A 14,278-nucleotide genomic window follows, 5' to 3' on the forward strand; every position below is an offset into this window, starting at 1 on the left:
CTCCTTCACTGCGGGGACCTCAGTCTACACCCCTCCCACACCCCTTCCCACAGACTTACCAGCCAGACGCTGGTCTCCAAGCTGCTGGTCTGTATATTGGCTATCAGATCAGTATCAGCTGATGTGGCTGGTTCAGAATCGGCCATTGGTAGTGGCCACAGTTTTTTTTTTGGTGCACCCCTGTCGTTTTCCAGACTGCTCAGTAAAGGCTGCATGGGGGGATGGGCACAGAGACATGTACCTGCATCCCTGCCTCCCTCCCTGTCTTATGCTCCTGGTCCTTTTGGCATCTGCAGGTTGCTATAGCGGGCGCCCCCGTCACACTGTGGATGTTCTATGATACTGGCTACACAGAGCGCTATATGGGCCACCCGGAGCACAACGAGCAGGGCTACTACCTAGGATCGGTGGCCATGCAGGCAGAGAATTTTCCTTCTGAGTAAGTGTGGCTCCCCTGTACCCCCCCTTTCCCCCTCCCCCCTACCGAGGAGATTCAAACCTAGAGCCGCATTTTTATTTCCCAGTTCTCGGCAATTAAATGCCGAAACCGTAAATGCCAGTCTTAAAATACCACTTAATAAACTTGAATGAGCATTTGCATAATTATGGGCCGTTCTGAGTAATCTGTTTTATATTGGCTGTAATTAAAGACTATCTCTTACACCTCAAGAAATGGGAGCCATAACTTCAATTACATAATTAGCTCTTTAGTCTGAGCAACATTAAATGAGACAAATAATATTTGATCAAAATGCCTTTTTTATTTCCCTGGGTTCCCAGGCCCGTATCTGCATGCAGGTATTTAGAATCTGAGATACGGATGTGTGTTGCTGCAGAATTAATGTCCGGCGGTGCAGGTTTAGCACCCAGTCAAGACAGTGTTTCTGAGAGTGCAGACAGCTGTAACCATTGTATTGACATTGGAGGAGGTCCATACAAACTTATGACCTAACTATGAGGTCTGCATGATTTCGTAGCAATTCAAGAGCAGCAAAAACTCCTCCAACTTTAACCTGGCTTCATTGCTGGTCATTGGGAGCAGTCAGCTCATTTGTATTGCTACAGGATCCTGCAGGTGTTACAAGCGGATGGTAACAGCTAATGTGAACTCCCAAACAGCAGCTCTCCCTCCCAGTTGAAAGCAGCTTAAAGTACATTTGTTCATCTGTGGAGAGAGGAAAGTTAATATTGGCCACCGACAGTCACTCAGTTAAAGGTGCAATGGGATCTGATCGACAATCCCAACAATCATGCCTTTCACCATGTCATACGTGCATGGCAGGAGGTGCGATTTTGGCATCAGGGTTTAGAACCTGATCGTGCCGTATTGGCAGTACAGGGGCAGCCTGGGATCGTGAGCCAAGGCCCCCCCTGCACCAGGAAGTAGTAAGCCAGGTGCTCAGTGCGCCCATGGCTGGAGTGCCAGTCAATTGATCTGTGAGGGGGCAGGGCGGCCCTTCAAGGCTGCAGTGCGCTTCTGAGTCAGATTGCCCATCAGTGGACTGGTCCTTCTAGGTCTTGGCCACTCATTCAGTTTATGGCACAATGGGACCCAGCCACAGAATTATTACACATTTTTTGCAATAATTTTGTAGCTTATTTCCTGTTTTATCACACCATTAACTGCATGAACATGTGGCTGGGTTACTACTTAAGACGCGATTAACTGATTAATCACGTCTTAAATGTAATGTCTATTAGAGACCATAGAAACATAGCCCTGATTCACATGTGCAGGACAAGCTTCCAGGGAAGGAGAGAATGGGATCTGAAAACAAAAATGATGAGCCCTGCCTGAGTGGGGTCTGTGGGATGGGGCCATTGGTATTAAAATGCTTAAACTGAAGGGAGAGGATTTCAGTATCTTCTGTGTTTTGGCAGCTTTGGGGTGTTGTTGTAGTAGTCATGTCTAGGAATTATGCAAGAGGCAAGGATTTTTATGGGTGATACCTTTTATTGTACCAGCTGTGTGGTTGTGATAAAGTTAGACAAGCTTGTGAATGCAGGGTGTCCTTCATCACATCAGAACCTTCATCCAATAGAAGATCTTACCCACAAAAATCCTCGCCTCTAAACTAAAAGGAGGAATTTCTGTGGATTGCAAAATGCCTTGCAGGGTCCGGGCAGCTGTCTCAGTATGTGCATCTTGTCTTTCTCAGACCAAACCGTTTGCTGCTGCTACATGGATTCTTGGATGAGAACGTTCACTTTGCACACACTAGTATATTGCTGAGCTTTCTAGTGAGGGCCGGGAAGCCGTACGACTTGCAGGTAAGGACCGCGACAGTGTCAAGAGTGTGCATACAAAAGTAGCTTGGCTAACTTCGTTTCTGCTGCAGCATGGGAGATTTTCCACTTATGCCTCAGACTGAGTGTCCCGATGGACAGAGAAGTGCATCAACATTTGGTGTAGCTGTTTGGCCTTTTTTTGGTATTTACATTTGTTTGGGACCATAAAGAGGCAGTCAGTAGTTGTGTGTGTGGGTGTGCACACTAGGCAGTACGCTCACAATAAATATAAGTGCGTGAGGAGAGGAGTGCTGGGATTGTCAGGTTTCACTTTGGCAGCTGAAAAGAGGGCACAGGAGTTGCCAGAGAAGACTCAACACCAGATAACATGTTGCTCTGCTTCAGTCTCTGGCCATAGAGAGTGCAGAGCCATTGTCTAACTGCAATCTGCTCTTCTTCCTGTCTCTCCCTTTTGGGGAGTTTGGAACATTTTTCATTTGTTACTATAACTACAAGCTTTCAAGGCAAATACCAAGTTGGATTTTCACTTTTACTGCTAACCGTTTCTTGTAGAGGAGATCTCCAGCTTTTGGCTTCTAACTCTCCTTTTCTTTACTGCTTGTTGGAAGAGGAGTGCCAGGTCATTTGTCCTTACTATATCATAGGGGCCAGGGCATGGAAAGGATGAAGAACTACTGTTCTGCATTCAACACTCCCCTCTGTTCTCTCGGAGCTGCTGGGATGTTACTATGTGTGAGGTGGCTGGTACAAATGCTGCTGTATGCCAATGGTGCGTATGCTCACGACTCTCTCTTTTGTACTTTAGATCTACCCTCAGGAGAGACACAGTATAAGGGTGCCCGAGTCTGGAGAGCATTATGAACTCCATCTACTATACTACCTGCAAGAGAATCTAGGCTCTCACATTGCTGCACTGAAGGCAATGTAATTACAACCTCTGTCGAACTCGGATACACTGGCTGCTTAACCAAATGAGGAACCGTTGGGATCTTTGGAGAATACCGAATGGAACATTGCATTTGGGGGCCTGCCACACAGATGCACCCACAGAGACGCACACATGCACGCAAATGGAGACACTTTTTTCAAAAGCAAACTCGGTGCCATACAGGGAAACTACAGTACAGTGACCTAATGATTTTAAAGCCTACCTGTAAATAAAATCGTATGTCTGTGGTATACTGCAGTACCATGGGTTTTCTTTTGGGAGGAGCTGAAACCTTAGCAACACATTTTCACAATACCAGATCTTAACCTTTTTAACCTGTTACGAGCTGCGTGAGTCTAGTTGATGTGTTGTGGTTTTTTTCCAGTGTGTGTCTCAGTTTCTTACAACATGGTAATGATCGATTGATTTTTCTCCCTTCATGGCAAGACTTTTTTTTGGATGGTTACAACCTTGATGTGGTTTGAAAAACCTATTTTAAAAGCTTTGTGTTTCTTGCAAGGGATGTAGCTGGTTTTGGCTAGGAGCTAATTGTCTCTTGCATACAACCATGCATTGGGGATAATCTAAACCCCCCCCCCCCCCACACACACACACACATTTTTAGCTGCTTCCTGAAGAAATGAAATTTTGGATTTAATTGAAAGCAAGCCATGGTTGGTTTGGATTTTTTTTTTATTATCAGTGAGCTCATCTCCATCTAGTGCAGTCTTTTTTCTTTTTCTGTTAGCAATATGATTGACTCGCTGGACCCCTTTTCATCCGGGAAGGTAACAGACCTGTTTTACATTCACATCTTTTATGCTGAGAAGCAAACTCATTTTAATTCAAATAGCCAAAGCTCTCATTTTTTTCAGATTTTAAGAATATCAGCTTAAAAACACCAACCCATTCCCCTGGATTTTCTCCCCATGTGCATTTTGGAGCTGTTTTCGAGTACTCCCTTCCTAGCTCAGCACATGGGTATTAATATTACCTCCATTACATCCCAGTGCAAAGTTCGGCTGGGAACTTGGTGACAAAGGGTCTACTAGCAGTACACTGAAGCAATGTGAACTGTTTTATTGCCTTTCTTGGTATCGTTATTCTAACACTGTTTCTCAGTCCCAGTTTTTCTGCTCCCATGTATGAACTCCTCCATCCTTAGGTCATCTTGTAGCACTGTGGTGTAGCATGCATGGTAACGCTGTGTCCTCAGAACCCCCCGTCTGTATTGCTTTTATAAGGTAACCCTGCTAGCAGCTAGCTCTCTGCAGTCTAAAGTGACATCAAAGCACGATTTTTTGCTAGCATGGTTTTAACTGTGCTGTGGACTTGGCTGTCAAAAAAAAAAACCCAACAACTTTAAAAGTGTTTGGAAAAAAACCTTCTAATTTTCAAGCTGTTGTTTAAAATAGAAACCTGTAGTAAAATTGTTATTTTTAAATCAGAAAATTTTGCCCGGAGTGTCTGTGAGAAAGTTTCAGATCTTTTTTTTTTCCTTCAAGTTTTACTTCACAAAACCTAAGAACTTTCTTCCTTTTTCTTTTGGTGCTAAAGAGGGAAAAGCAGGGTGATTTTTTTTCTTTTCCGTTTGTTGAAAATTGCACTCCCTGTGTTTTGTGTTCAAAATTGAAATACCCCAAATATTGTAGGAATGTACTTTAATAACTTTTCCAGGCCTATAAGCAGTCACCTTGACCTTAGTACTCTGGCATTTAAAGCAATTTTGCCTCAGTTATGCTGCTATAAATTGGGAAAATCTCCCTTGAAATCAGTTGAATAATCTGGGTATAAAATACATGCGAGAGAGCTTTGAATCAGGTCCGCTGGCTTCTGCTAAAGGTGGTCAAAGCAAACTCACGATCTTTAAACATGCATTGCTTGTCCCCCCCTCCCCCCATTGCAATGATGTTGAATTGGATAAAGGATGGTTAACATTCTGAAATTTGTATCACAAGCACATTGAAAATAGGTTTAAGGTTTTTATTTTTAGAGGGTGGGGGGAAGGGAAAGAGCCCAGTGCGCCTTTTGCTTTTAATTCCCTAAACAGTGAATTATTATAGTTGAAATAATTCATTACAAAAACCGGGACCTTTCAGCAGCCCTTTGGTATCTGTTACAGTTAGTATTGACAAGCAGGTGCATTGACAAACTTGAAAAAACAGTGTGCCAGTGATTATAAAGGAATATAACTTGTTACTATGGAATTTCACTTAGTTCTTTACATATTTTTGCTGTATTGTATATACATATATCTATATCTGTCCATATATACATATATGTATAAAACTACATACTAATGGTATCATGTTTTCCAAGGTTGTGTATATTTTTTCAATGTTAAATTAATTTACCTTTGGGGTTCTTTTTTTCTATATATGACTATCCTTGAATATAAATGTATATGGTTTTTAAGTAAAAAAACAAAAAAAACAACAAAAAACCCCCAATCAATTCTTTTGTTTAAAAAAGCAGCCTCCGTGAAACATTACTTAAAGCAGCTGAGGAATTAAATGTGATGCTGGCAATCTAATCTGGATTTTGATTTAGCATGGGCCGTGATAAATGTGCTAATGTGTAACTTTTTAATAATGCATCCTCTTTATTTTAAATATCTATATCAAAAGCTATTAAAGTACAAAGTACTGTAAGTACTCTATTTTGCAACATAAATTATGTATTGCTTTTTTCCTATAAAGTTACCGTCCCCTACAGCAGCTAGGCACTTTAAAACTCCATGTTTTCTTACCTTGTGAAAATGCTGGGAGGATTTCTCATCAGTATTTCGTAGTCCTGTGCAAAGGACACTTGCCATACACAGAAGTTATGAAAGGTCTGTTGGACTGAAATCAAATTGCCATTGTTTTCAGTACGGTAGGATCAAGTCCATAGTGCATGAGCAGTGCTTGGTGAGATGCCATCTCGGAGCATATCCCTAACTTTTAAAACCAGAGATGCTGCTCATTAAACCAGAACGTTGTATTGTGGTTGGTTCTGGAGGGACGAGTCGCTGCAAAGGGCAGTAGTTTTGCACCTTGCAAACTAAGTCTGTCTCCCTATCAGCATAGTCCAGAGTTCGTCGTCATGTTGCTGCAGTTTTTTGGACCACGGGAGGTGACTACTCCATATGCTGTGACATCTTTTTATTAGGCCGATGGCACCTTCACTCCAAATGAGTTGCCTGCAGTGTTTTATATTGGGATTTACTCTAAATTGGATTACTTTTTAACTTTTTTTTTAATGGTTGAGTTGTCACTGATGTTGCATTTCAAGGTGGAAGGCAGAATGCAGGAGACCAGACTGTTCCTTGGTAGGAGAGAGGAAATCTCACCATCTCACCCCCGAACAGACACCTGGATACCTTCCTGGCAGGCAATTCCCAAGAGCTCTGGTGAATTCCCAGCAGCCGGCTGCTGGCTCTGCTAAGTGGCTGGTGACCTGAGCCTGGGCGCATTTAAGCAGTGAGTAACCCTACAAAGGTGAGTAGACTCCTTGAATTTGCGAGGGAGCTACTTGAATGCTGGTCAGCACTACAGCCAGTGCTGAATGCTGATAAATTGGCCTTAAGTGTATGTTGAATGTTAGTCTCCTCATTGCAGTAGGTGTCTTTGCACCCTACCACCCAACCAAATAAAAATTCACATTTTGTTTTTATTTTTATAGGATTATACTAAGTGTGGGGTTTTGAAGGAGGTATTGAAGTTGTTGAATGTGGATTCCTATATATATTTTTTCCTTTCTGCTTGCATCGGTTAGAACTTGTTCAGTCTCTTCCGGTGGGAACCGATTCTGCGGCTTCATGTTTCTAAGGTGTTTTCCTTTACTCACAGAAAACTTTCTTTCAAGAATATATTGGCCTGTGGGGTAGTAAGTTGCATTTTCTCACACTTCCAAATGTTTAATTTTATTAAAGTTCTAATATAAAATTGGTATCTACCTAGAACTGCTTAATTGTTATAAACTCGATTAACCTCCAAATGTTTGTTAATGAAACGAGTTATATGAATCAGCATGGAAGGCTTTGAAAATCAATTAACGTCATGAGACTAAAATGGAAAACATATTCCCTGCTAATAGGGGCATTTAGGAATAGGTTATGGAAAAACCTTCTGGATGTGATAATGCATTAAAGGTTTAACCCTTTGGAGCCACATCTGTCGTGTGTGTAGCAAGAAATTTCCGAGTGAAGAAGGTCACTGAGAGTAAGCCGGGTCCTGAGACCTGTAACTGAAAAGAAGGACTGCTTGTGTTTCTTTCTGTCCTGTGTTTCTTGTGTACAGCAGTCTGTTTTGCTGTTGGCATTACACCGACCATCGTGGAGGCAATAACCCAGCAAATCAGCCAGGTTCGAATGCTGCCTCGAATTGCCCGCTAACTTGAGTACCTGGCCCCGTAAATACACATGCACTGTGCCCTCCATGGTGCTTTTGGGCTGTCTTTCCAAAAGGAGAGATCCTTACGTGGTTTTTCCTTTTTGCTGCACAGTAGACATCCAGGTGTTTGATTTTAAAATGTGAAGCGCCCGCTGCTTAAGCGTTGACTTGTGTTAACGGAATGGCATGTCTCACTCCGGTAGGTTTATGGGTCTCCCCTCATTCTAATTACATGGCTTTTAATCATGTAAAGTGGAAACCTTAGGTTTTGCTGCATTTTATTAGAAATCCTTTTTTGTTGCAATAAAGATGCTGCTCAATAAATTGAATTAAAGGGGGCTTTTTTGGAGGGAGGGGTTCCTATTTTAACTATTTTCTCTTGATCTAGTGGAGTTTGCATATAATTAAATCTGCCCTCTTTGTCGCCCCTGGAGTATTAGGGATATATAAAGTGTAAATGCTTGTTAAGTACCAGTGATTTCTTTTTTCTTCTCTTAAAAGGAACTTGTCATTTTTTTCTCTTCTGTGATTATTTAAATGGGAGTGAATAGGAAGAGAGGGCATGTGCTTGGATTAATTACGAAGATGTGTTTTCTTTTGAAGCCAAAAGGGTAATGAATTCCTTTCTCCTTCGCTGATGGATTTTGTTTGAACAGCTCTTGGTAACCACCAGCTGGTGCTGCAGCATAGGGCAAGGAATATGTATTGCCTTGGTAACACAGCGGGCAGTTCCTTCGGTGGGGAAAAACTAGCCTAGTGCCATCTGCACCTGCATCGGTGCAGCTCTGCTGATTTACAGGATCCGACCCATCCTGGGCGCGCTGAGTGCTGGGGGAATGACTTTTTGGAGCCCGACTTGGATCTTCTCCGGGTGTGTCTGAGCGCGTCTCGCAGAATCAGCCCTTGTGTGTGGGTCCACGGGCCCGATTCTGTGACATGCGGGATGTTACCGGCGCCTGTGACAGGTGGCATCTGCTTGCTTGCCCTGCACAACCCGTTAGGAGGCGAGTGGGGGCACGAAGGAGCATGGAACGTCCCACCTCCGAAAACCCGGCAGCAGCTGTTCAGGTCCAGCTTTTCACACTAGGTGTGCGGGAGGGCACCTCTTCCGGCTTTGGGGAGACGGGAGGGGGATGCAGCGTCACGTGGGCAGTCCGACCCTGCCTTCATTTCTGCCACGCAGCCCTGAGTTATCTGAGCGTGATGAAGTGCAGCCTCGGATCCTTTTATCTGCAGGAGGAAGGGAAAATCCTTCCTCTGGAGTCTCTCAGGAACCCAGAGGTTAATTAGGGAATGCTCACATGTCACGCGGTAATGACACGTTCCACGTGAAACCTCATTGTCAGTCTGTGTTTGTGCCGTACCTTGTATTATGGGACCCTGATCGATGCCTGGTGCCTCCAGGCGCTACCGCAGAGCAAATAATAACAAGAATTGTGACACTGCTAACAGACTTGCAGGCTCCTCTTGCCTGCGGCACCTTCCGGTGTAGATGCTGCTTGAAGGCGCAGCTGTGTAGAGGGTTTGTTAATACAATAGCTTGGGAGTTGGGGGGTGTTTTTGATTGCTACAAGTGCTGCTAGATCTTAAGAACTGCAGTAGCAAGGATTTCTCACTGTCCTCTTTTGAGTGCCTTTCTTGTGTAGCAGTTCTGAACTGAGCAACTGCTAAGTTTGATACGCTGCTATAGCCGGCTACCAGGTTACCTTTGAAGAAGCAAGCTCAGCTCTCAAACCAACCAATTCCATTGTATGCTTTAGCATAAGCATTAGCATTTTTCCATCAGCACTACTGGGGAAACCACAATAGCTGCTAATCCTGTGACTAGCCAGATGCCATCGGTATACACTCATCTTCCACCTGACTTGTTCTGCTGATTTTAAAAAGCTTCCTTCAGTGTGAGAGTCATCTTCACATCATCTGGAGCATTCAAAGCAGACCCAAATGTTGCATTGCCTAGCAAGCCATTCATTTCACTTACTTCCCCTAGTTTACTTTTGCATTCTTTCTTACCTGCATTGTGCTTTGAAAGCATCTCGGTTTTCAATCCTCTGCCTAAACAAACCACTTTCTTATTTTTATGGAGAAACATGATCTCTCCCACAGTTTTGCTAGGCGTGTTTCATAGGTAGCAAAGAACCTGTTGTAGTCTCACAGGGAGTGATCTCAGCAGCCTACAGGTTTCAACTGCATTGTGATGGCATGGAGGGAAAACGCCATACCGGATCTGGTGTTAGCCTCTGGGGACGACCTGGTGCGGGAGGTGCTAGTACAAGGGAGGCTGGGGGACAGTGATCATGAAATGATCCTGTTTGCTATTCAGAGAAAGGTGGGGAGGGGAACTAGCACAGTGCAAATGCTTGACTTTCGGAAAACCAACTTCGATGTGCTCAGGGCAGTAGGCAGGGAGGCACTCGGAGCCCAGGGGGTAGCTAGTACGGGGGTCCAGGAAAGGTGGTCCCTCCTCAAGGAGGCTATCCTTGGGGCACAGCAGGACGCATTTCCTCTGCGCAGGAAGGTGGGAAAAGGGTCCAAGAAACCTTCATGGCTGAGCGCGGATATCCAGGCTGGCCTGAGGGCAAAGAAAAAAGCATACTGGCAGTGGAAGCAGGGGGCAGGGACAAAGGAGAAGTACACCTCCCTGACCCGAGCTTGTAGGGATTTGGTGAGGGAGGCTAAAGCAGCACTGGAGCTTAGATTAGCTTCCGGGATTAAGGAGAACAAAAAGTCCTTGTTCAAGTATATAGGGAGCAAGAAGTCTCGGGGTAACACTGGACCCCTACGGGGCAGGGCAGGGCAGGGCAGGGCAGCTGGAGTCGGAGGCGCGAGAGAAGGCAGGACTCTTCAAAAAAACTCTGTGCCTTCGTGTTCCTGTCCACTGGCAATGGGGTTCGTGCCAGGCCGATCCTGCCCAACTAACCCGGTCTCTTTCTATGACCAGGTAACAAAGAGCTTAGATGTGAAGGAGGAAGTCGATGTCGTCTTCTTGGACTTCCAGAAGGCTTCGACACCGTGTCCCCCCCAATTCTAGTGGGCAAGCTGAGGGGCTGCGGCATGGACGAACGCACGGTCACACGGGTGGCAAACTGGCTCCAGGGGCGCCCCCAGAGGGTGGTGGTGGACGGGTCGATGTCGACCTGGGGGGTGTGGGCAGTGGAGTCCCCCAGCGCTCGGTCCTGGGGCCGGTGCTGTTCAACATCTTCATTAGGGACCTGGACGAGGGTGTGGAGAGCACCCTGTTCAAGTTCACAGCACCCTGTTCAAGTTCACTGATGACACCAAGCTGGGGGGGAAAGTGACTACACCGGCAGGCAGGGACTGCATCCAGGCAGACCTGGACAGGTTGGAGAAGTGGGCGGACCTGAACAGGATGCGGTTTGACAAGGACAAGTGCAGGGTGCTGCACCTGGGGAGAGGGAACCAGCGTTATGGTTATAGGTTAGGGGCTGCCCCTCTCGGCAGCACAGAGGCAGAGAGGGATCTGGGAGTCAGGATTGACTCCAGGATGAATGTGAGTCGCCAGTGCGACGAAGCAATAGGCAGAGCCGACTGCAGCCTGTCCTGCATCAACAGGGGCATCACTGACAGGTCCAGAGAGGTCTTGCTGCCCCTCTGTGCAGCACTGGTCAGGCCGCAGCTGGAGTCCTGTGTCCAGTCCTGGGCGCCGCACTTCAAGAGGGACGTGGAGACCCTGGAGAGGGTCCAGAGAAGGCCACGCACATGGTTGGGGCCTCCATGGCCAGCCCTATGAGGAGAGGCTGAGGGACCTGAATCTCCTTAGTCTCTGCAAGAGGAGACTGAGGGGGATCTTGTGGCTGCCTGCAACCTTATCGGGCCAGCAGCAGGGACTCGGGGAAAGTCTGTTCCCCAGGGCCCCCCTTGGAGTCACCAGGAACAATGGCCACAAGCTGAGGGAGGCGAGGTTTAGGTTAGATATTAGGAAGAACGACTTCACTGTCAGGGTGGCCAGAGCCTGGAACAGGCTCCCAGAGAGGTGGTGCTCTCACCTTCCCTGGGGATCTTCAAGAGGAGAGTGGACAGGCACCTGGCTGGGGTCTTATGACCCCTCCACCCCCAGTGCTCCTTCCTGCCCATGGCGGGGGTCGGACTCGATGATCTGTCTAGGTCCCTCCCGACTCAGTGATTCTGTGACTCTATGGTTTGTATTCACTGATAGACGTCATTGCAAAGTAGCATTCAACAGAGGGAAACAAACTGCTTTGAACATCTGAATGCCACCATTGACTGAACCCAAACCCTTATAAAGTTGTTTAATCCTATTTAGAGTTGAAATAAGAGTTGAATGAGATGCTACTAACGTTAACTCAAGTGCTGCGAATTAAGTGCAGCATATACGTTCAGTCTGCAAGATGAGATGGGTTTTACACTGATGATGGGCGATCACTCGTGCACGAGTAAGATAGCCTTCCAAGGACCTTAACATGGAGTCCGCAGGTGGCTCCATAGCCCAATTCTAGATCCACGTGTCTTGTTGCAGAGAGGACAAGTGTTTCCAGGAGGGGTGGGCACTGTGTTGCTGCATTGGATGCTCTGATGTTCTTTCACCTGTTCCCCTTTTCCTCTTCTGCCTGTCAATGAGCTGTTTCAAAGTTTTGAGGTCCCTCCCAAAGAGCCTTCCTCCCATTTGGTCTGTCCTGTGCAAGGGTTTCCCAAGTGTTGATGTCAATGTTACACCTCCTCATGTTTGCCTTCAGAGTATCTTTGAAGCACTTTCTTTGCCCTCCGCTACTTCAGTGACCTTCTTTCAGCTGTTTGGAAGGCAGGAGTCAGGCATGCAAACAACATGACCTGTCCAGCGAAGTCGGTTTTGCATGATCATGGCCTCAGTACTGTTGGAATTTGCTTCGGCCAAGACGCTGATGTTTGTGCTAATCCAAAGGATCTTATGAAGGCGCTGCTGGTGGTACTTTTCCAAGCTCTTGAGATGTCTTCTGTATGTGGTCCAAATTTCCAAGCCATACAGCAGAGCTGGATTGGCAATAGCTCGGTAAACCAAGAGCTTCAATGCAGCAAGGAAGACTCTCTTACTCAGATGTCCAAAGGCTGCGCTCAAACATTTCAAGCAGTGTTGTATTTCCATGTCGATGTCTGCCCTTGATGAATGATGGCTTCCAAAATAGGCGAAGTGATCCACGTTCTCCAGCAATTCTCCTGTGATTTGAATGGGGGGGATCATTTCTTCTTTTGGAGCAGGTTGGTAAAGGACTTATGTTTTCCTGATGTTTAGAGTTAGGCCAATACTCTCGTAGACTTCCAAGAATACGTTAAGAATGGTTTGGGGGTCCGTTTCCTCTGCGGGGGTCACTACCTTGTAGGGGTGAAGAAGCTCACGTGTTCCAGTGATCCTGAGAGCAAGGCCATCGGGCGCTTCGTGCTCCTGGTAGGTAGCAGCCAGGTCGAGTGGGAGGTTCCTGACTAAGAGCAACCCAAGAAGACCTCAATGGCGGCCCGGGGCAGAAAAGTGTAATCCCCTTTTCAGCGGCTATGAAGGCAATGATGGCTGCAGCAGATCAAGAGTCTCCAATCATCTTGGTTTCCATGCCATTGGACATGGATCCCTTTCTGTCACGGACCGTGTGTTTGTTGGCGTGTGACAACATCCTCACACTAAAAGAAGTCACGCACAGGCATCTTCCTTATAGGAATCGTACATCTTTACACGCTATTCCTATGCTGGCTGTATGAAAAGTCACAAGAAGGTTATCAAGTGATTTCTGTAATGAGCCTGCATCCCTTGGCATTTGAATACAACTGTTGTGCAAAGAGTTATAGTTAAAATGTTCCTTTTTCAAGTATTCATGCTCAGAAAACTTGACTGTTCTGGCCTCAGCAGAAGGCAGCTGCATGGAGGGTGAGATTAATTGCTGAACTTGAATGAATACTTTCAGAAACCTTCCCTCCCCTCCTTTTTTCCCTAATGCCACTGCCAGGCTCTTCCTCTATCAACCACGGCCTTGACAAATACTTATGTTGCAGAGGATGAGCCTGTGTGTGAAGATCATGCTGCTGTAGTCAGTACAGATGACAAGTAACGTGAGCCCTTTGAACAGCTCACAGTAGTAGGCAGTGATATCGCTGCCAGGGCCTGCAGATGGTGAGTCGTGCCTGACATCCCCCTGAAATCACGCTGAGATCAGGGCTGACTTCAGATTTTCCAATGTCCGTCTGCCCTGTATAAATGTCTGTGTTCAGACCTATGCTTCCCTTCTGGCACAAATGCTTATTGTGGAGTAGGGACTTTCAGAGGCTGGTTTTCTGGTTTCTTTTCCCAGCCCAGGAAGCCTCATTTGGGTCTGGCTGGAATTCAGTGTGGGCTGTGCTACAGGATGCTGCACATCTTCCAGCAGAGTGGAGACAAGTGGCAATCCTTGATGGCATGTACAGCAAAACCTGCCCATCCATCTCCTGGGATAACTTTTCAGGACTTTCAGGTTCCCCTTTCACCCAGGAAACAATTTCCTGGTTTGATTTTTTTTTTTTTTTTTTGGCTTCATTAAGTGGAGGGAAGAAATCTTTGACTGTAATTTCCCCTCTGGGCCACAGTATTTGCACTGTGTGCACTGTAATTACATTTGGACCACATCCTTCTCCCTCTTGTAAACTACTTGAGCGAGACCAAGCTTGAGGTACCAGTAATTACCAAAAAAATAAAGAAACAATCTGTTTCTCCCTCGTTGGGCTGGGAAACCACTCAGCTGGATTATAT

The 14,278-nt window shown here is 46.0% G+C and overlaps 1 protein-coding gene across 8 annotated transcripts in view; it reads left to right on the plus strand.

Moving 5' to 3' along the window:
* The window catches only part of DPP8 (dipeptidyl peptidase 8), a 44,381-nt gene extending 40,952 nt beyond the window's left edge, over positions 1-3,429 (plus strand). For 7 of the 8 annotated variants that reach the window (XM_090028651.1, XM_090028644.1, XM_090028645.1 and 4 more), the window contains exons 18-20: positions 297-439; positions 2,160-2,271; positions 3,056-3,429. In XM_090028651.1, coding sequence (XP_089884777.1) covers positions 297-439; positions 2,160-2,271; positions 3,056-3,178 — 378 coding nt within the window. In that variant the 3' untranslated portion in view covers positions 3,179-3,429. Of the gene's footprint in view, positions 1-296; positions 440-2,159; positions 2,272-3,055 lie in introns of those variants that run through there. The other variant, XM_090028650.1, reaches the window with a different exon arrangement.
* The last annotated feature ends 10,849 nt before the right edge of the window (positions 3,430-14,278 follow it).

The sequence above is a fragment of the Crocodylus siamensis genome, chromosome 15 (assembly GCF_052110815.1).
Source record: "Crocodylus siamensis isolate JL-2025a chromosome 15, ASM5211081v1, whole genome shotgun sequence".
In the NCBI taxonomy this organism is placed as follows: domain Eukaryota; kingdom Metazoa; phylum Chordata; order Crocodylia; family Crocodylidae; genus Crocodylus; species Crocodylus siamensis.